General features: G+C 34.1%; 1 protein-coding gene across 2 annotated transcripts in view; it reads left to right on the top strand.

Moving 5' to 3' along the window:
- The window catches only part of CDH10 (cadherin 10), an 87,183-nt gene that overhangs the window by 44,580 nt on the left and 18,319 nt on the right, over nt 1–24,284 (top strand). For both annotated transcript variants that reach the window (XM_045565688.1, XM_045565687.1), the window contains exons 3-6: nt 611–730; nt 1,167–1,334; nt 20,507–20,694; nt 22,203–22,456. In XM_045565688.1, the coding sequence (XP_045421644.1) occupies nt 611–730; nt 1,167–1,334; nt 20,507–20,694; nt 22,203–22,456 (730 nt within the window). The remainder of the gene's footprint in view (nt 1–610; nt 731–1,166; nt 1,335–20,506; nt 20,695–22,202; nt 22,457–24,284) is intronic.

Genomic DNA, 24,284 nt, shown 5'->3' with positions numbered 1-24,284 from the left:
TATTTACATTACTAAATCCCAAGGACTTTTGGCAGTCATCTTACTATAATATAAAGCCCTTTTAAATATCTTGAACTTTTTATTAAATAGATTTTAGTAGTTCATGGAACTTGGGAACATCTTGGATTGTTTCTAAAATTAAAATTTAATCTATTCATAAAATTGTATTCTAAAGCAGATGTTAATTATTTTTAGAGTTAATTAGTGGAGAAGGGGAAAGAAGAATATACTTACTCCTTTGTGATTAGATATGTCCTTTACATGAAACAAATCTATTATGTGAAAATGAGTTTAAATATCAAACCTGAGCATTTGCAACGTGACTGCATTTATTATATTCTGATAGAATGTAGCATTATTTATTGCATATATAAATTACACTGGTTAACTAAATACATATCAGGTGGTTGAACTCAGATTTTACCTGTATTGACACTATATGTGTGTGTGTGTGTATATATATATATATATTTTCATCAAAATTATATATCAAAGTTTCTTTAAGAGGTCATTATTACAGCCAAAAATCATTTAAGTCTTCAATGAAAACCAGTGCTTTTGCTCCTCCTTCTGGTACTGTGCAGAACTAAGCTGAATTTGGATACTTCAGGTACTTCTGTGGTGCAAGTCACAGCTACAGATGCCGATGACCCTTCATATGGGAACAGCGCCAGAGTCATTTACAGCATACTTCAAGGGCAACCCTATTTCTCTGTGGAGCCTGAAACAGGTCAGGAATAATGAATCGGTGTTTGTTAATTTAATCATCTCTATGACCTTTATCAGTAGAAAGAGGATGGGAGAACAAGAACAAAACCTTAACATGAATACTCACAGATGAGTGATAATGCAACACTTAAAGATTTAAAAACTCAAAGTTAAATGATTGAGTGAGCTAATGGAAACATAATCATTTTGGTATTTTTACAGATGGGTTTACATCGCTCTACAGCACATGTGGTAGGTATTGCTAGGAATTAGAAAAACAACACAAATTATAAAATATTTTCACTTAATTATTTTACAATTTCTAGACAATAAAAATTAACAATAAAAACATATTTTGTCTTTCAGAAATCACTAGTTGATGAATAGTATTTGTGGGCTTAATCAAATAATAATTGAAACCTCAATGAAGATAACAAAAGCTTTTGTCTTTTCTCAAGGTATCATCAGAACTGCTTTACCAAACATGAACAGAGAAAACAGAGAACAATACCAAGTGGTCATCCAGGCGAAAGACATGGGTGGCCAGATGGGAGGCCTATCGGGGACCACCACAGTGAACATCACGCTGACAGATGTCAATGACAATCCACCTCGTTTCCCCCAAAGTAAGTGCCCTTTTATGGTCATTCTGCAGGGCAAAAAATTTAGAGAAAAAATAGAAAAAGGGAAAAAAAAGCAGTTGTCAAGTATTTGATTTAAAACACATTGAAAATGTGCCACAAAAATGAACAAAGGGTGTATATGCTGATGGAATCACTGTTATTAAAAGATAAAATTAAATATTTCAGGCATATTTCATTCAGAGACATGAAGACCTATGATCCCAAAACCTCTCCATATAAGAACTTTCCATCTCTATCTGTACTTTAAGACCTATTTCTCAGTTAACAAAAAGAAATAGTGTTTTATTAGAAAACAAAATAAGTCATAGTTTTACAATAAATGTTTGTTTCTACCTAGAATTTAATAAAGATGACCCTAACTTGAGGATAAAATTTTTCAATAAAAATCTAATTTGACACATCATAAGGAATCTTCTAGAAAGGGAAGTATGTGAAGAACCTTGGAAACTAATCAGACTTGAATTTAATTTCACCGTATGAGGAATGGCAACCAGACTTGAACACTTTGTATTCCTAATCTATGCATAGACGTATTTTGAATTCACCTGTCAAATTCTTAAAATAGGTTATGAGTAGGTTAAGAACCATTAGCTTCTAACCATACAACTGTACAATTTCTTGTACAAATTGAGTAGACTACATGTCTAAATCTGTGTTATCTTAAGTGATTTAATTTAATTTTTAAAACAATAATTGAAGAAAAAATCTATAGCTTACCTTCTAGTGACAGGCACTGTGTTTGCAATTAAGAGCATGAAAATTAATATGTCTTTATTACTTATTACAAGTGGCTTATCATCTGTCAGGAGAAAGAATATTTCAACATAAAATAATAAGTGCCATGAAGGAACTATGCACACATTGCAGTGGGCGTACAGAGGAACAGCACTCATCTGTATATAGGGTAATTGGCAAAATGAATGTACTCCTTACAGTGGAAGCTTTTTTAGAGAATTCATCTCTGTAGCTAATTCCTTTTTTAGAACAACTGTAAGCCGTAAGCAGAGAATGAGAAGGACAGTTCATGAAGTTGGACATTAGCAGAGTTACCAATTTATGAAAGAGCACACTCTGTGCAGGAAAAATGGAAAAGGACATATTTCAAAGTGATGGTGAGGATTATTCTAGATGTTGATCGAAATACTAGTTCCTTTTAATATTTGTTTATATTGGTATTTTTTATATATTTTTGTAATTTGAAAATACTAAGGCAAACAGAATACCAAGGAATGAAAAGTGACAATTGTTTCTAAAAAGCCTAATAAGATGAACCCTGGACAGCAGTTATTGGAATTTGCATAATGAGGATTATTGTAGATCCTCTTTCCCAGTTTGTTTTAGTAGAAACTAAAAGAGAAACTGGTGAGTAATACATTAAAGAATTCAAAACAGGAAGAACATCCAAGAAATAATGCCTGCATTTTAAAAATCTGGGATGGACAAGAACATAATGTAGAAGAGAAATATTTTATAGCAGTTAAAGAAAAGTCCTGGTTTAAGGGTGGGTCAGTGGATAAGTTTTGAGATCTTACTATCTGCCAGGCTTTAACCAGGATTTAGGGCTCAGTGACCAACAAGAGACCTGAGCTTCTGTTTGAAGATGTGGACAATAATGTGATAAACAAATAAATGTATGTGTGGTACATGCTGTGAAGAAACATGGAGGGTAAAGGGGTGGAGAAGGACAGAAGGGGGGTAAAGGGCTAGAAAAGGACAGAAATGCTATTTTAGGAAGCATGAATAGGGAAAGCTTTTCTAAGAATACATGAACAATTTAAGAAACTGAAAATGCATACAATCAGGCAATTTAGCTTCTCTGGACCTTGGTTCCTGCATGTATAATACTTATCTCTCATAGTGTTACAATTAAGAAATAGGTCACATAAATAAATAGGTTCTCAATAGATATGAATTTCTTCCCCTCCTTCTCAAAGATTGTGTCTCATATTTCTAATCTTAGTGTTTTCCTTGCTCTGATGCCATGTTACCATTCTTTTAGGGCCAACCAAAGATGAAATGAAAGCACCTTAAACCTAGAGAGATCTGACCACGAGGGCCACAACAAAATGAATGCATTTACCTCCTATGTACCAATTAACACTTCCATTCACAAGGACTCCAGAGCTAATTTCCCTGCTCTACAGCCAAAGATTCAATAAATCTTAAATTTTGCTGTTTTATTGTGCTAATGTTGAGAAAACACACTTCCACACCTTAAACCTACTGGCCTGGTATTCCTACTTTAATATTTTAGTACTATTTACCCCATTTATTTTCTTCTTTCCCTAATATCATCAAAACATGGAAAATTATGAAATTGTGTAAAATCATAAAAATGTAGACCATGAAAAAGATCTCTGAAAAGCCTAAATTACTGGAATGTGATCGTTGCTGGGCTTGGCAAAACTAACTGGGACAATAGCATTTGTTTCAAAATGGCCTTTGAAAAACATCCCTGTGGAAATGTTATAATATTGGTTTTTATTCAGTCCAGAGTCAATGATTAAGGGATATTTAATCTACTGAGACCAGTCTAGTCAAGCATCTTTGCCTTAATGCTACAGAGAATGTCTGTATGATAAGACTCTCAAATCTGTTCAAAGAAAAAAAAAAAGACAGGCACCAGAAAGGAAGATTCAGGCCTACAGAAAAAGAATTTGCAAAGCAATTAGCAGGCAGTCAGGTTCCCAACCAATTGGCTGGTGCCTAGGACTTGGCTCTAGTTCTTGAAGGAAATAGATGGGGCAATATAGCAGTTGGACTCAAGAAGGAAGGGAGGTAAGCAACTGAGTGTTAGGCAAGAAATTCCAACCCACAAATGAGCTGCAAAACCCTAGCAACATAGTTCAAAAAGACCACAGCTCTTTATTCACATGGAGGGCTTTCCCATACATCCTATTCCAGAGACAAAGGGCAGAGAGAGCAGATTGTTTTTACATTCTGCTTAACAATGGAAATGGGCTCCAAAGAAACCCATCTCATGTAGAACCATGCTTCTGTACACTCATTGATTCACAGACATTTTTGCACACAGCTTAGGGTGACAAGCGGAAGTCAGAAATGAATAACATATAAATTGTATAATGTCAGTTTAGCTGAACCTTTATGAGGGAAAAAAATCTCATAAACTGCAAGCAAAAGGTCATTCTGTGATTGAGCAACTCTCTTATTTGTATGCAGGATATTATGTATATAGATAATCAATATCAAATTAATGAGAATTTGATATGGTATTTATTATATAAGCATCCAGATCTATCATAAGTGCACTCAAAAGAGTGAATTTATTGCTGTCTGCTGTATTTTCCCCATGGATTATTGAGAATAGTAACAAAAATCAGTTGTCCTTTACCATTTGGTTAATGTTAGCTCTGAAAATTAATATAAAATTCCTCACTTACAGGAAAGTATTTATTATGACAAATTATAGGTGATAGACGACCTTTTAGTATACAAACAAACTTAAGGGGGTTTTTATTTCTTTAGTATTTGAATATCAACTCTTTATATTTCCCACCAAATTATCTCTAAAAATCATACATAACTATAGCCAAGGCAATTCAGAAGCAATAGTAGACAATTCCAGAATCACTTGGAGCCTGAAATAGATTTCATGTCTATGCATGCTTGTTTGACTACTGACTTTAGCCCATTATATTACTTAAATATGGATTATCTGGTTTGTCCAAAATAAATAAACCAGAGCAGCAGTATAAAAATAATAATACTATTAGGCATTGGAATAGCAAGTATTAAATACTATAAAATATAACACAAATATTAACTCATTTAATCTTCACAGTATCTGCATGTGGTAGATAATATAATTATCTAGCCCTTTTTATTAGTTAAAAAAACTGAATCATATAAACTTAAGTCACTTGTTTATGATTCTATAGCTAGGAAATAAGTAAGACGGAGGTTGGGGATCCAGGGTTTTGGCTCTAAAAATCTGTGCTTCTAAGAACTACATCAAAAAAGAAATTGGTACATCAAAAATTCTCTTTATCTTACTTGGTATATCCCTCTTTTAGTTAATTCTGTGATTCACTACTTGTATATAGATTACAGGACCCAATTCAGGATGAATTCTTGTCTGTGCCTTTTGATATATAGATAAGGAAATTTTATTTTGCTTTTGTGATGCCTGTGGACCAAACACCACTGACTCCTTTTCTGGGATCCTTATACTGCTTGGGCAGATAAACAAGTTTGCATGAGACAAGGTCTTTTAAGGAAATGTCAATATGATATACATAGGATTTAAGACACGTACGCTCAGTGAGCTGTGAGACTACCGTAATCCCTGCCTGGTACAAGAGAGATTTGATTTAATAAGTGCTGATTTTCTCTTTGTAAATAGAGTCAACCTCTCCTCTACTGAGGATCCCAAGGTAATGTAGGCCCCAGGCTGATTTGCATATTTTAAAATTATCAAGCACTTTTCAACTAGAGCAACTGTCAGGTATACCCCCAAGGAAGATGCCTCAGCATGAAGAAAGAAGGGAATAAAATTAAAAATGTCTCTTTTTCCCTTTTTTATTATCTGGAAAAAATGAACGTACTTACATTCAAAAGGTCTATTCTAATATTTATATTGGCTAGACATAGTGATTTCTACTGTGACCACCAAAATACCCTCAAATATTTGTAGGATTTTTTTTCGTGGTCTCAATGCCTATAGTTTGAAAGAATTACAAAGAAATGATGTTATTAAACCATTCATTGATTTATTAACCATTGACTGAAATCCTTCTATATGCCAAGAATTATGCTAGGAAATAATCATAAATTGTAATAAACTGTAATGTTGTTAAAGTAAAAAATAAGATACAGGATACATCCACAAATAATTTGAATTTTGATAGGGTATATAAACACAATCTCTCTCTGTGTCTGTCTCTCTCTCACACACAGACACACACACACACACACACACACACTTTCATACAGTGTAGTTTTCGTTATACTCGTTGTCTCATTCCTTTTCTTGCTAGCTTTTGTACAGAGACAGTCACGTACTCCATAACAATGTTTCAGTCAATGACAGATCACATATATGACAGTGGTCCTGTGGGTTAAAATACCATACCTTTACTGTAACTTTTCTGTTTAGATACAAAAATACTTACCATTGTATTACAGTTGCCTACAATATTCAGTACAGTAACATGCTATGTAGGTTTGTAGTCTTGAAGCAATAGGCTATATCATAGAGCCTAGGTATGTAGTAGGCTATATCATCTGGTTTTGTGTAAGTACACCCTGTGATGTTTGCATAACAATGAAATCACCTAAGGACACATTTTTTTCAGAACACATTCCTGTTATTAAGTGACATATAACTGTACATAATAGGTTTTATATAAATATGTGTCTAAATATAAACATAAACTCACATATGTACATATATATACATAAACACATGTGCACACATAATTGGAGAATAATGCAATACGATTAGTGCTACAAGTATCCAAATCATAAAATGATAAACTCTTAGGTATAAGGGGATCAGGAAACATAAAATTATTTAAAACTATTTCTTAAATAAATAGAGTTTTCCAGGTAGAAAAAAACAAGGAGGAATTGAAAGGAAGAGTGATTTTTTGTTACGGAGAACGGAATGAATAAAGGCGGCCTACAGTGGAATGTGTGTAATTTGTTTCAAAGCAGGGATTATGAGAGAGAAGATCTTGAGAGATAAGGCAGTGTTAGCATCATGAAGAGGGTTGGCTACAAATATAAAATGCTACATATATTATCTAAGAAATCATTGTTTTGTAGAGCATCAGGCACAGTTCCTCATTTTGACTAATTACTTTGGTAGCAATGAAGCACACCACTTGTATAGGAAGACCAAGTGTTGATAAGAGTCTGAACTAGTGTTGAGTAAAGGAGGGATTTGAAACATATTTCAGACAGGACTTAGTAACTAGGTCGATAAAAGGTTTGAGGGATAAATGGTAAGAGTATCAATAAAAAGATACTTCCAGCTTTCTACCAGAAGCATTTGTTTGAAGAGAGAGACAGGGATTTCAATTCGAATTGAACATCTTGAGTTGAGATGCCTGCAGAAAGTTGATGTAACTATCCAGTAGCTGGTGAGATGCACTGTGTCAATCTGAGGTGCATACATGACATATTAGTGAAAATAGACATGTAAGATGTCAGTGAGACTGAATGTTTAGTGACAAAACCTGAGAAAATAAGTAACTTTCCATATGTGATGAAATATATAATTCTCTAAGAAAAATCGTGTACATGGAAATTATACAAAAACCCACTTGAAATGTTCCAGGTATTCCAGTGGAAAGTTGCCTTGGACTAAACTGTTAGGCATTTTGCATAATGGGCTTGATTCAAAGTCCCTCTGTATTATAGTATACTCTAGAACTGTGGTTCCCAACCCCTGGGCCGTGGACCAGTACCTGGATGGGTGAGCAAGTGAAGCTTCATCTGTAGCTGCTCCCCATCTCTTGCACCAGGGCATAAGCTCTACCTCCTGTCAGATAAGGGGCAGCATTAGATTCTCTTAGGAGTGCGAACCCTACCATAAACTGCACATGTGAGGGATCCAGGTTGAGTGCTGCTATGAGAATCTAATGCCTGATGATCTGAGGTGGAGCTGAGGCGGTGATGGGAAGAGGCTGCAAATACAAATTATCATTAGCAGAGATGTTTGAATGCACAATAAATGTAATGAGCTTGACTCGTCCCGAAACCACCCCTTCCCGCCCCTCCCAATCTGTGGAAAAATTGTCTTCCGTGAAACGGGCCCCTGGTGCCTAAAAGATTGGGGACCACTTCTCTAGAACAACTTGGACAATACTCCTGAGTAGGTATAGAGATAGAAATACTGATGTAAAACTACCTATGCTAACAAATTAGGCTGTTGTTATAGAATTTTAGTGCATCTACAATTTCAGGCTAGACACATTGTAAAGAGACTGAGTACTTGGTACAAAGTAATGCATTTTTAAATGACTAATTGAAGGTTTGTTTTAACCTCCCTTAATCCTATATGCTTTCTTATGTTTATACACATTGCAATTGTGTGTACCTAGTGGTGCCAATTAACGTGGAGACAGTTTCAAAGACATGTATCAAGATGGATTCCATGGACTCTGGGGATCAATGGCAGCTTCCCTTAAAGCTCTGGCATGTTGCTTTCTTCAGCAGCACGAACAGGAAACCAAGATAGCGCACAGTGTCTCGTTTTGCTCTAATTTAACTTAAACGCCCAAAGCTAAGTTGGTGATCATGTCTCCAGTGCTCACAAATTTGGGTTGCTGTCTTTCCTCTGGTAAGAGTCTTCAATTCCAAAGCCTCAGTAGTTGTTCAGTCTCTGGTGTGACTTTCAACTCTCCTCTGCTTTCTCCTAAATGCCCATTTAGCATTGCATAATTTCCTTAACTACTCTGCCATTCCCTCCAAGGAGCTTTATCTTGTTTTTAATTTCTTCCTGTTAAGCTCATTAAAAAACATCTTTTAAACATTATACAATGGAATGGTTTATAAACGTGCATAATTGTGTCGTTCTTTTCTTAAAGCAAGTATTGTTCCAGATTATTATGCAGCATAGAGATGTTACAATATGATTATACACAAAGCAAACAAAAAAATTAAGCTAATGTTAAATTATTTCATTGATTCATATATGTGGGTGCCTTTTTTATCTCAACTCTGAAAAAGTGGAGAGTTCTTATGTAAATGTGAATAGCAACAAGGGTGGAGAACAAAGGATAAAAACAAATTATATCTCTTTGAACGTTATTGTCTTTTCCCAACAAAACAAAACAGCAGCTATTTGTTGCTAAGCTCAAAACCTGGAGGTAAGTAGTTTGCCTTTGTCACCCTCCCAGTTGATTTCTGGGATCTCTTTTGTTCTAATTAAGGAAGTCACTTTGTCACATGTTATCTCGTCTATCTTAAATCTTTCTTCCAAAGTGTATTCCTCACACTGAGCCATCAATTATTCCTAATTCTAGTGCACAAATTGGCAGTATTCTTAATGTTTAAGTTCATGGTCCTATTGATCAAATTTTTGATAGAATATGTGACCAAGAATATCAGTCTTCAATACTGAAAAACCTGAAATACATCAAAAAAATGGTTTGAAAGCTTTAATAATGACAATACAGGTATCCTGTGAGGTTGTTAATAGCAGTTTGAATGTGCACTTATTTCAGTAGCCATATGTATTTTTCTCAATCCTTAGGAAGTCTTTGCAATATAACCTTCTAGATTTGTACCTGCTCAATATAACTTTCTGTATGAGATAAGTAATGGTAGTTACCCCTCTCTTCCTCACATTTACGCCTTTCTGCTTAAGTGGATAACCAATCTAAGAACATACCAGGAAGAAATATTTATCTGTCCTAAACATTAAAGGAGAAGCAGATGATTCAATCTGACACCTGGGAATGAATTTAAAACAACTATAAATTGGAACTGATAGGAAAGCATACCGCATAATTAAAGCTCCATCAACTGTAAGATAAAAAATAAGGAGCATGCAAATAGGTGCCTTTAAGGACAAATGAAACTTAAGGTGCGTGACAGGCACTCCTTTGCTTTTGTGGGTATATGCATAACAATCTATGCTTCTTTGGAATCCCCTAGCTACTGTTCCCCCTACATGGCAAACACCCTTGGAAGGAAAACTTGCTGGCTCTCAACTAAAGTAATTTCACTTTGCTTGACAAACTAGGATACTTGGCTAGAGTGAGTGCTGTGGCGTCAGCCTAGCTCACAGCAACCTCAAACTCCTGGGCTTAAACGATCCTCTTGCCTCAGCCTCCCGAGTAGCTGGGACTACAGGCATGCACCACCATGCCCAGCTAATTTTTTCTATATATATTTTTAGTTGTCCAGATAATTTATTTCTATTTTTAGTAGAGATGGGGTCTGGCTCAGGCTGGTGTCAAACTCCTGATCTCAAGCGATCCACCCGCCTCGGCCTCCCAGAGTGCTACGATTACAGGCGTGAGCCACTGCACCCGGCCCAAACTAGGATACTTGTATTCAACAGACTAGTATTGGAAATAGATTTAAAAATGTGAATGAATCACTATTTCATACATTTAAAGTATAGAAATGCACTTTTCAATTTTGAAATACACCCAATAAATCTTGCCCTGAAAAAGACTTCTAAGCATAAACATAATTGTGGAGAAAGCATTATCAAATTATGTAGGTAGGGTACTGAATAGAAATTTGTTGGGAAAAAAAGAAATGTGTTGACTAAATTAATTACTAAAATCGCCATGTAATCAATTTTTGTTTCAGGGAAAATAAACATATGCATGTGCATGTATGCTTTAGAAAAAAGAAATATATGCATGCACACACACACCACTCACCTATATTCTTTCTGACAAATTACTGTGGAAGAGAACTGATAGATAATCAATGTGATTATATTGTATCATCAATAAAATTATAAAATTTAGGCTCATTATATTGTCAACCAATGGAGCATGATCGCTTTTCTGTTTAAGTCTTGAAGGTATTAAAAATTAACATGAATAACAATAATCCTAATCAAAATGAAATATACCTTGTAATGAACATTGTCTCTGTACCAATCATAAACTAAAATGAAATCATAAATAACTTGGGATACTTTACCAGAACTACAATGGCAAGTTCAAAGCAGACAGATTTTTAGAATCTAAGTATAGGCCCAAGAATACAAATCAAGCAATCTCAAAGTCCAAGCTATTAAAAAAGGGAGAAAAAATTCCCAGAGACAATACAAGACTCACAGTGAAATCTATGTGACAGTAAAATTAATGGGACAAAGAAACATTTTTTCTTTTGTTCTCTTTCTCTTTCTCTCCATCCTCTTTCTCTCTCTCTTTCTTTCTGTCTCTATCTTATCTCTGTCTGTTAAGAGATCCTGGAAACTTTTTGTCATAACCTGATCGTTTCTAATATCATCAGGAAAATTTTTATTAATAATTTAATATTTTTGGAAATAATTTTTACTGAAGTATTAAATGTGTGTGTGTATGTGTGTAAAAATAAGCTACCCTTCCCATTCTAATGATCACAGAAAATAACTTTAAACAGTTAGTCTTTTTAGTTCATCTAGAGTTAAGCTACAACTCTCAGTAATATCTCCTTGTTCTTTATTGAGATATTTTTATGCATTGCCTACTGACTTCCTTTCATGATCAATGAAAATGGAGCTCAGTTACACCTCATTCTATTCTCTCCAAATATAATTATGTCACCTTTTTCTAGCTTTCTCTATTGTTTATCCTGCAAATTTAAATACTATGCTATGAAAGGTTTTGTTTTGTTTTGTTTTGTGTTTTTTTAAATATTCAACATTGTCAGTGTCCCCCTCTGCCTTTCTGTCTCAAGAGTGCTCGCACTGCAGCACCAAATATATCTAAGATATTTTTATTGTCTAAAAAATAAACTGATTTTTTAAAGTGTGATTTTCAAAACGCTTAGCCCTTAATTGTGTAAAACTTAGGTCCTATGTGCCAAAATTTATAATAAAGCATACCTACCCCAGCTTGCAAAGCTCAAAGAGAAAAAGACAGACATTTTATTTCCCATGTAATTATTTTAAACTGCTGAATATTATAGATCTTCTTTAGTAATTACATTTTCACAGTATTACAGGCTTGTGCTTTTCCTGTGCTATATGTACAGCTGCTCAGAATTTATTAGTAGGCAGTTTTATCGCTTTCAGGTTCAACTTGACAGACCCAAAGATGCAATCCTAGAGCCCTGAGTATTCTTGTTCCAACATGGGCTTGCTAATGTCTAGTATCAAGAAAACCTGCCACCCCAGTCATTTCTTTTCTTTTTTTCCCACACTTTGGATACCTAGCTTTCTGGATCTCATGTATCCCTATATCTTAATTTAGCCTTTTATTTTCCTGGCATATATTATTCACTACCCTTCTTAAAAAGGTCTAAAGGCACTTTGCTGAATCTAAAACTATGTTCATTGAGTTATCACACTTGATTATTATGGTGGCTGGAGTGAGCAGTCAAAATTGAAAATAATTTTGTCATCAAAGTTTGATGACATTGCTCCATAATGCCCAGTACCTCAGAATGTGACCTTATTTGGAAATAGGATCTTTACAGAGAAAATCAAGTTAAAAGGAGTGTATTAGAGTCAAGGTCTTAATACAATATGAATGGTGTCCTTATTAAAGGGAGCAATTAAGACCCAGAGACCGACATGCTGAGAGGGAAGGTGATGTGAACACACGGGGAGAAGATGGCTATTTAACTGAAGTGTTGAATTTATAAGCCAAGGAACGCCAAGGAGTGCCAGCAAACTGCAGAAGCTGGAAGAGGCAAGGGAGGAGGGTTTCCTAGACTAATCAAGGAAAGCATTGCTTTTTCAGACTTTTAACTTGTAAAACTGTAAGACAATACATTTCTGTTCTTATAGGCCACATTGTTTTTAGTACTTAGTTACAGCAGCCCTAGAAAACTAATACATTTCTAACAGTCATTGGGCCAAATTCAACAGCTGTCAGCTCTGCATAGTAGTTTCTCTTATGCCACTTACTTTTAACACTCGGTTTTGTCAGACTTAATTTTTGTTAATGTAGTAGGCATAAAGTGTTATCACATAATGGCATTAATTTTCATTTGTCTGGTTAAGATCCAGTAAGTTTGTTTCTGTTTATTTATCTTCCTCGTTTCCTCCACTGTAAATTGTTTCTTATTCACATCCTTGACTAATTTTTCTACTAGGTTATCTGTCTTTTCATGTGGATCTTAAGACTACTGCATTTGTTAATATGTGTCCTGAAAATACCTTCTCTTTATCTGTAACATTTAACTTTTTCTACATTGTCTTTTATTTATAGAAGGTTGTGAGTATAGATTGATTTATCAAACTTTTTTTTGTTCATTATCTTGTTTAAGAAATCCTTTTCTAACTAAAGATAAGTAAAATATTGACTTAAATTTTCTTATAAATCAATTTAAACATTTGGAAACAATTCTTTATGAGTTCAGGATTGCTGTGGGAAACCAAAAAAATACAAACTGAGAATTTTTAACTAAAATTTTATATGTGTGAGAAAAAATAAAAGGAGTCCCTTGTAGGATAAAGCTGGAAATTTCCACATCTCAGTGTAATCTTCTCTCGTGTAGGTTAAAGCTGCCTTTGGCAGTAAAATAATTTTATTAATATGCAGATATGACTCAGTGTTTTGCAGTTAATGTATTATTTTGAGACATGCCAAGAAAAGGGGAAAAACTTATAATATTCATTGGAAGGGGAGAACTTGTGATCTTTGAGGCAGAGAAAACTGCAACACTCCAGCAGAGCTGAATTTGTCTTCCTTGGGAAATTTCAAAAGCTTATCTATAAAAAGCATGGATAAAATATTGCATTAAAATATTACAGATCTATTAGTTTTCTAAAACTATCATCTATCCACATATGTACATATCCACATATATATTTATATATGTATGTATAAATATGTATATATGATACGTATATATGTAATAGATATACATATATATATGTGTGTATGTGTGTGTATGTATATGTCTCTCTTTCCAATAAGCATTTGGAATATTGTTCTATATCCTAAGGTAGCTGGCTCCATCATTTCCCTTATTCTGTAGCTTTAGGAGCTAAGTATTTACAAATATATTTTCATTGGACTATGATATACTTTTCCAGAGCTCTTAATGTCCCTCACTTTTGTAAAAGGCACAAGCGAGGGAGAAAGGGATGGGGAGAGGGAGCCAAGAAGAACCCTCCCAGGTAGGATGAACTCGGTGATTTTCTTGTTGGTATGTAGATTCTCCCTCAAGTCATTTTGATCCATCAATCCACCTGTTGTGGATGCTACAGTGTCATCCCTCTCTCCTAGCAGTGAAAATTGCCTATGTCTGCAAAAATATAGATGATCTGAGCCCAGTCTGTGAATCTAAAATACTGTCCGGGGTAGCTTTCATCCAGATGCCCCTTACACCTAGTGCAAACCTCTTTAGTTTCAGTTAACTGTGGAGTCTATTTGCTGCTTGAGTACCCACTTTGTGAGTAACCTGAACTTTGGTCTCTGTCCTCTTTGCCTCAAGAGGCCATGAAAATAAAGATCACTTCTGTGAAAATGGCAAATATCATGAGGCCAAAGGGGATTTTAGTTTTCCATTGACTTCTCTAGGTTCTTATTTCCTTCTCTTCAATTTGGGGTTCGTGTTTCTACCTTCATATGTCTATGTCTGTCTCGACCTATAATCCATAAATATTAATTGTTTTCCAGATAAAATGTTGAACTAAATTATCTAGCTTGCATTTCCAGAAACCAAACCTGTTTTAGTGTGTTTTGATTAACTAAATTATTATTCTCTTATTGATGATCAAATTTTCTAAATGTTGGCCAGTGGAAGCAAGTTGATTGGTTTCTTTGTACTTTTCTATGATCCCATTAATCTTTGATATCTCACTTAATTTCTGTCTCAAAAAGAAATCCTAATCTCACATTTCCTTCAATTTCTCAGACTTAGAAACAGCACGTCTCCAAGACAATGTAGTTTATATCAGAGTAAAAACACTGGTGCTGTTGACCAGTGCTTGGGTACTAGGGTTTTCTTTCATGCCAACAGAATGAAACTCTAGGCCTTTTTCAGCAACAATGATTAAAATAAAAATGTACAACTACTTTACAAATATGAATTTATAAATCAAGATATGTATAATCAGTTCTAATAGTATAATGTTCCTATTTAAATACTTTTATTCTATCCCTGTAGAGAACTTTCTCTTATGCTGAAAAGTCTTAAATGCTAATATTATAAATCATAGAACTCAAAATTCCTTTCGCAAGATACAGATATTTGATTTCTAAACAAAGATCAATTAACATGTTAAAAGACAATAACTTATTGTTATTTAAATTTTTATGTTAAAGACATAATTAGATTTAAAAAAATACAAATAGTTATCTTCCTTTTGGATTTTTGACATACTTATACATTGTAAAGCAAGAGTTATATTTTCTTTGATTTTTCTATATTATACTATATTAAAAAATTATGGTTCTTTCTCCAGTAAAAGAAACCAGGACTCCTTGGGAACATAGTTGATTTTAGGGCTTGAGCAGAAAAAAGAAAGATTAAGGTGGAACATTTTGTGATGTCAGAAATTAAGGAAGTAAGCTTTAAAAAATGATGGAAGCATGTTGAAAAGGCACCAAAGCCACACTGAAAAAATCACCCCATCACTGAATCTGGAAGAAGTTGTAGAAAACAATAAATAACCATAGTAATGGATTCTAATACATAGAATAAAATAAATGTCCTTGAGTCTATACTGATACAAGTAAATAATAAATAAAAATAAATGGGAGATAAGGGGCAGTTTTTTCTTACAGAATAATTCCAAATAATAAATGTTGAACTGAATGAAGAAAATTGAAAATCACAATTAGTAAACCACAGTATTAATTATTGTAGACAAGATCACCAATTGATGCTAAAATTAGTGGGCAGATTTTTTTCTTTTTTGGGGGGGCAGGTTTTTACTTTGTAGCTCAAGCTGGGGTGCAGTGGCAAGATCATAGGTCATTGCAGCCTCAAACTCCTGTGCTCACGTGATTCTTCTGCCTCAGCCTCACAAGTAGCTGGGACTAAAGATGTCCACCATACCCATCTAATTTTTAATTTTTTTGTAAAGACGGGGTCTTGCTATGTTGCTCAGGCTAGTGTAGAGCTCCTGGGCTCATGCGATCCTCCTGCCTCAGCCACCCAAAGTGACCCACTGCACCCAGCCTAGTGGGCAAATTTTTAAGCAGAGATAGGATATTTGCATAAACTCCAAGTATTTCCCTCAAGATATGTATTAATTGTGAAGAAAAAATTAGTAACAACAATGGAGAAAACTGGCAGAAACACTTTAACCATGTGAGCAAGGTTAATATCATTAGTCACAAGACATATCACTATCACATACTCCCTGATATGATATGATACACTGAGAAGAGACCACTTCTGGGATATCCTTGACAAAAATGTGTAACCTTAAGTAATCATGAGAAAGCATAGACAGACTCCAGTTGAAAGGCATTCTATGAAATAACTTGACCAGAATTCTTCAAAAGGGTCAAGGTCATGGACAACAAAAAGAAAAAGACGAAGAGCTCTCACAGATTGGAGAGTAAAGAGACATGACAATCAAATGCAAAGTGACATCTCTGGAAAAGAATGACTTTAATGGAAAAGCTGATGAAATTTGAACATCAAGAATTTAGTTAATAGTAAAGTGATTAGAATGGTGTTTGTCATGCACTCAACTTTATAAATGTGATTGTGAATTAAAAATACAACACGAATTTACTGAATGTGACATGTTTACATCTGGTAGATCCTGAATTTTGACCGACATTACGTGATCACTGGATTTTTCTTGTCTGCTTTTTTTATCTGGGTCATACTGATCTCATATAATGAGTTAGGAGAGAGTCCCACCTTTTCTTTTTTCCAGAAGACTTTGCAGAAGATTAGAATTTTCTGCTCCATGAATGTTCCCTGAAAACTATTCCAGCTAACTGTTTGTATCTGGGAGGGGAGGGTAGAACATTTTAAATCATGCTTTATTTCCTCTTTAGTAGATTTTGGTATATTTTTAAGAATTTGTCACTACAGCTAAATATTCACTTTTATTGGTATATGTGTTCGTAATATTCTCTAACCTTCGCAATCTTGATATTATCTGCAGTTACATTCTTTTTTTGTTCAATTCTTAATGCTACTCTTTGCCTTTTCCCTCCTTTCCATAAACAATCTTGCCAGATATATGCTTCTATTGTTAGCTCTTAGGAAAAAAAAGAAAACCTTCTGGCATTTTTATTTTCTTTTTGGTGTATTTGTTTTCAACTTCATTAATTTCTGTCATTTTTATTGTCTCCTTTTATTCTTTGGCTGTGGCATTATAATGTCTTTCTTTTCTAGTTTCCTATGGTTAATGCTTAGCTCATTGATTTTAGCATCTCTTTCTTTATATATAAGCACATCAGATTATAAACTATCTTCTCGACTTAGTATCATTTTCTCTGCACTACGTTTTAATTTCTTTTCATTACTTTTTCAGTTGTAGGTGTTCTGTGGCTTTTATTGTCTTCAAGTTTGTTACCTTTTAAAAACCATATAGAGTTATTTTTAATTTTCTTCTTTTTAAATTTCCAAAACTATAAGGATTGAGTCTTTCTTTTGTGTATTAAACTCTAACTTAATTTTAGCATGGTCAGAAGATTTAGTAGATAGTGGTTTATTAAAATTAATTCAATCTTGCCTAATAACTCAGTACTTGATCAAGTTGAGTTAAATGCTTCACACCTGCTTTAAGAGAATTTATATTCTCTAGATGGTGCATTCAAGTTTTATATACATATTATCATATTATATATATTCATATACGTATATCATTATATACATATCAAGTCATTCACAGTCTTTGTTTTGTTCTATACATTTATAATTTTTTGTCTGGTTAACTGATCATTAATTAAAAAAGCATCAGTATGGCTGCTTTACATATATTCTCTAGATTTGAGAATAGATAATAATGGTACTGAAGATTTTATCAGAAACCAGATTTTATATGACTTTATAAACAAAATGAAATTAAGCACTTAACATTAACAAAAAGTGCTTTCAGTGGGGCAGTGACATCATTTTTCATTAAGGAGTAAGAAATCAACTTATTGAGGTGCTGTTTATATAAAATTTAACTTGTTTTTTAGAGACAGGGTCTTGCTCTATTGCCCAGGCTGGAGTGCAGTGGCATGATCATAGCTCACAGCAGCCTCAATACTCTTGGGCTCAAGCAATCCTCCTGCCTCAGCCTGCCGAGTAGCTCGGACTACAGGAGCTTGCCACTCTGCCTGTTTTTTTGTTATTTGTTTGTTTGTTTTCTTTCTCTCTTTTTTTTTGTAAAGGTAGGGTCTCACTATGTTGTTCAGGCTGGTTTTGAACCCTTGGGCTCAAGGCATCCTCTCAATTTGGCCTACCAAAGTGCTGAGATTACAGGCATGAGCCTCTGCACCTGACCTAAAATTTAACTTTTTAAAGAAAGTTCTTGCAATAAGCAGGTTAGAGTTTATGCTGTTCTATGGTAGAATCATAAGGAAACAGGACTATATCAAAAAGAAGAGTATGCGGTTGCCAGGCAGACTTGTGTGAAAAATCTTTCATAAGGAGAGAAAATGTATTTGAAGTAAGAAAAGTATGTTAGAAAAATCCAAAAGAGACCAATGCTAGCAGAAAGACTGACAGGATAGAGGGGCTAAATTATGAAGGGCTAGCCTATGGATGTTTTATTTTATCTCGTGTGCAATGGAAGCAATCAAAGACTTTTGAAGCACTGAGTAATGATTGATAAAATTAATGTTTTCAACAGGGTAATATACCTGCAGTGTGGACTTAGAGTATCTAAGAATTGATTGGATTTGGCCAAGCATAGGAGCCAGTAGATGACTTAGGAAGCTTCTATCCAATATACAAACAATTTATCCAATATACAAATACTTACATAGCAGGTACTACACTCAAAGGAACCCAATGAGAACATAGTGTTAAAAAAACACAATTTTTTTTCTATTGTCTGTTTTCTATTACACTCTTATGGTACATGCAAATAAATAAGTAAGTAATATAATGCCTAGCAATGGCAAGTGACAGGAAGAATGAATGGGAGCGTTTTTCTCATTAATGCCATTTTCAGTTAGGTTATTAGTGAAAGCTTCTGAGGAGGTCCCAGTTGAGCAGACCCTTGAAGGTAGCAAGAAAAGGAACCATCGGAATATCCAGGCCACAGGTGTTCCTAGAAAAATCAGCAGAGGCAAAGAGAGCCAATAAGAGAGTAGCAAAGGAATGAGTTGAGAGTTGCTTTCAATAGAGTGTTACCGGAGACAGATGGAGCAAAAGACGTAGAAAAATATAGGCTAAGAGACCAACTGTAGTCTGATGGAAATTGAGTTCTAATGATGTCTCTTAGGAAATGACTTCCAAAACTGAGTGGATGCACATGGCTACCTACATTTGTTTGTTAGGGCTGCCACAACAGAGTCCCACAGACCTGGTGGCTTAAACAACAGAAATTTATTTTCTCACAGGTCTAGGGGCTAAACTTCTGAGAACAAGGTATCAAGAGGCTCATTTCTTCTGAAGCCTCTCTCCTTGGCCCCTAAAACACTCAGCCCTTTAGAAAACAGTGCCATGTCCTCAGATTTGGGAAACTGAATTATAATTATATGAGGGTAATGAGGAAGGAATTTTACGGGAGAGAAATGACATGAGAAAATATATAAAGTGATATAAGAAATTAAGTTTTGACCAGAAAACTCTGAAAGATCCAGTTTGGTGCAAATCTTTCATGGAAGCGACTAAAAGCAAAGTACAGTAGGAAAATATACTCAGGCAAGATCATGACTAGCTAAGAGGTTTAGACTTTATTGTGTGTACTAAGGAGAATTACTTAAGGTTTATGAGCAAGAAGGTGCTATAATCAGAAGTGTGCTTCAGGTCCATTAATCCATCAGAAATATGTAGTTTATGATCAGGTGCTAAAACATAAATCTCATTAGCACTTCTAGGTACACCAAGGGCTTAGATAAATTCTTGTTTTGTTCTGTAATGAAGGAGAATTTGTCAGAATTTAGTGTTTTTGCTCTGACACTGTGAAGGGCATCTTTATATTTCTCCCACAGACTATCCTTTGTTTCTGCTGTCACAAATAGAAATGGGATTCCTACCCATTATGGCTGATTTCATGGGATTTTTTAATGTTCTGCTCTACAGCCGAAATAAATAACTAAATGTAGCATAGTAAAAACAATTAAATAGAAACATTCACCGTATATGCTGTGGTTTGTTGTGATCGGGTAAGCACTCATGGGTCCACATGATACTATTAGGGGTTGGTTCTCATTATTCATAATAATGAACCAAAGCTCCCAAAGTTACACTTTTCCTGTTCCTAGACCTTACTTTAATGTTATCATATTATGTGTATTCAACACTTGAACTAGTCAACATTTAATGTAGAGCTTAAGATTTTTAATATTCTCTCATGTACATTTTTACTTCTGAATTTCTATTGAGAAATCTGTCTATACATATCTCTGTCTCTATTCTTTTCTTATGCTTTACAGATACTATCCATCTTCGGGTTCTCGAATCTTCCCCAGTTGGCACAGCCATTGGCAGTGTAAAAGCAACTGATGCTGACACTGGGAAAAATGCTGAAGTAGAATACCGGATCATTGACGGTGATGGAACCGATATGTTTGACATCATAACTGAGAAGGACACCCAGGAAGGCATCATAACTGTGAAAAAGGTGCACAGCATCAGTGCAAATCAGCATCTGTGTGTTTTCAGAGTAGACATGGCATTATGTACTATTCACTCATGCATTATACCTTAAGAAATATCACTGTGACGTTCAAAAATATAATTTATATTGTGTATAAATAAGAGGGAAAAAAAGCCAAAAAGCTCCTTAAACATTTTGACCACTGGTTTTGTTGGTTGAAACATGAAATCTGAGATTTCACAAAATTTAAAAGGCAAGTTAATATATGTGTGATTATATTGCAAAGTTATGATAATAAGAGGTGACCATAATGACATTGTTTAGTTAAAAATTATAGTTAATAGCTAATAATGGCGATATATCATCACAGTACATAGAAAATACCGAGCCATCTATCCAGATGTGTGAATCAATAATTAGAGTTACTAATTAAAGGGATGGCATAGATTGGAACATAATTTAATTGTTCACATCTTCCCTTCTGCTATATAAATTAAAATTTTCTGCTAGCATATGCTCAGTGATACAATTTAAAGGTAACTATTTTTTCATGTAGAGTCAGTTCAGTAGCATCATTATGAGATAAAAATAAGGCACAGTAAAATTTAGGTTCCAGTGAAATGTCACACACAAAGTAATCAGTGAGCAATAATAATAATAAAATAGGTCAATAATAAAATTATCCTGAGATTCTCGTGCAAGGCATAGGGACACAACCAACGGTTATTAAATGGACAGTGACCAGCAAATGGCAAAGCAGCTGTCTTGTTTTTCATGACCAGGTAGCAGCAGTAATGCAACTAGAATCTGGTGCTTCTCTGAATAAAAAAGAAGATTGAGGGAATCTGAGCCAACAATGTCTTTTTACTGTTAACAAAACATATTTTTTAAAGTGCCTGAGAAGCAAGGTACTTGATTTTATACTTGTGAAAATTAAATTATATCAATATTTAAGGTCCTGTTTTTGTTTCATAATGTAACCTAATTACCACACTACTATGAAAATTTTCTCTTTTGTAATTACATAAGATTTTCCTTATTTTGAATGTTTCATATAACTGTTGAAAGTTTTATATTAGTCTTCAAAATTTCATAGTTTATATAATACTACAATCCCATTATATTGGAAATATCACAACATAAATTTAAGAAGATAATTGAATTTTTTTGCATAGACAAATTTAGCAGTAGCCAACACTTCAGTACATGCACATTCACAAACACACACAAACCACCAGCTTATTTTTTATAGAGTCACCACCTTATGAATATCCATCCTAATTTTTCCAAGGTTTAAAATATCATTTTCCTGTGTTCCAGGGTATTCACTATTGAATACATAAAAAGTAAAAGTTGAATCCAAAATGATATGTAAAGATTATACTATTATTTGCATTACTCTTTTTTATTTATAACTAATGAACAACTTGCCAGAACTCAACTAGGACTTAAAAATCATACTGTAACTTTGGGGCAGCATAGCACCTCACTTCCCTCACTCTAACTTGATGACTTATCATCTCTTTCTGCAGCCACTTGACTATGAGAGCCGAAGACTTTACACTCTGAAGGTTGAAGCAGAAAATACCCATGTGGATCCACGTTTTTATTACCTGGGACCATTTAAAGATACTACAATAGTGAAAATCTCTATAGAAGATGTGGATGAACCTCCTGTTTTTAGCAGATCCTCCTATCTGTTTGAGGTTCATGAAGATATTGAAGTGGGCACAATTATTGGTACTGTTATGGCAAGGGATCCAGATTCTATTTCCAGCCCCATTAGGTAATTATGCCTGAGTTGAAAATGAAAAGGAAAGGAGTTGAAATACATACAGAGATCATGAAATTATATTTAAAGCATGTAATGCAATTAAAGATACCAGAGTCTCTCCATAAGTTGCACGTACATTTGGTGAGCACAGTGCTTCAAGTGAATTATTTCTAAATGCTTTTGGGGATGGCTTGCATAGCCTCATAGTTTGCTTATTCTTATCATGCCCATTAGGTACCTGGCTGGTATCATTATCTGATTGTCTTCTTAAGCTGTTTGTTGTTCTGACCCCGGGTAAAGATCAAGGGCACTATGTCAGCTGTATGTTCACAGTGCAACCAAATTACTATATTTGTACTTCCAAGTTATTAAATAACATATGAGGTTGATTGAGAGAAATTTTAACAGTTAAAAAGAAGGTAATTACAGTGCCACACTGTGGTTATATTATTATTGTAGACATTGCCCTTATACTCCAGCCATCAAAGTGGGAAGTTTTTTGTTTTGTTTTGTTTTTATTTTCCTATTTTTTTGCCTATTTCAAAAATATTATAATATCCCAGAAATATTGGAGTCATTTCAATGTTTTTTTTGCTTTTCTTTTTTACAGCAGCCTAAAAACATATGAGATGTGATAAACCCATAAAAACGTGAAAGACTCAAAGTTTTCATTGTCTGTTCTATCACTTTAAAGAAATGCAGATATCTACATACAATATTCAACATCAAAATGAATGCTTGCTTTAATCTGTTAGTGCATCATGTGTTTTGGATTTCATCTGTTTCCTTGATTTTATTTGCCCGTTGTTCCACATGAGCCAGTCAAGTATGAGTTCTGATGATTATTGTGCAATCTCTGAGCACACTCTCCTCTGACTCTAACTTATGTGGCTACATAAAGTAGGGAACCTCTAATTTCATGTGCCATGGGACTCCCGCTAGACTTAAGTTAAAAATTCTATAGAGTTTGCCATTTCTTCAGTGAAGTCATATATTTCATGTATATATATATGCATATATATAAGTTGCTCTTTCACTTATGTAATTTTACAATAATATGTTTTCTTATATTCACACCCAGCATTACAGGCTACATACTGGCAGAAAAAACCTGAACATGGTAATCATGTAGAGTTTCCATCTGCCAGAATGACTTACCCATAAATGCCTCTTCCTTAATTCATTTATCTTTATCTAAATTGCTGCATTCCTTGGATTTTTTTCCCTTAGATGCTTTCATAGAACCAATACATGCAATCAATTTTCCCCATTAAATAATCATCAAGCTTTTCCTTGGCAGAGATCCTAACTGACTTTAGCAGGCTATGATCTGTGTTCTTGATTTTAAAATGAACTTTTTAAAAAATAAAATAGGATATTTTTAGTGAGTTAAATTAATGTCAACTGGCATTATTAAATTGAAGTATCAAGATATTTCTCCATACAATGATTTATATTTTGCTTCTGCCAATAGACTGATGGTTATTATATGTCAAAATATATCTGTGAATATCTAAAATAGAATAAAAAAATGTTTAATGAGGATTCAGGCCTAAGGACCAGGAGGAAAGAATGAATTTATATATATGATATGCAACAGAATTAATGATGCATTGCTTATCAAGGGCAAAACATACACCATGAAGGTTGTTATATACGTTAACTTTATATTAACTTGTAGAAAATGCAAATGAATATTCTTGGATGTTATTCTTTTGTTAGTACATGTGTATACATATACATAGATATACACATATATATATTCAAAGAAATAAAATGGCTTTATTAGTGCAATGTATTTATGGGATGGATCATACTGGACATGTTATAAATTATGTCA

This window comes from Lemur catta, chromosome 12 (genome assembly GCF_020740605.2).
Source record: "Lemur catta isolate mLemCat1 chromosome 12, mLemCat1.pri, whole genome shotgun sequence".
Lineage (NCBI taxonomy): Eukaryota > Metazoa > Chordata > Mammalia > Primates > Lemuridae > Lemur > Lemur catta.
This window is presented reverse-complemented; position numbering and strand designations above follow the sequence as displayed.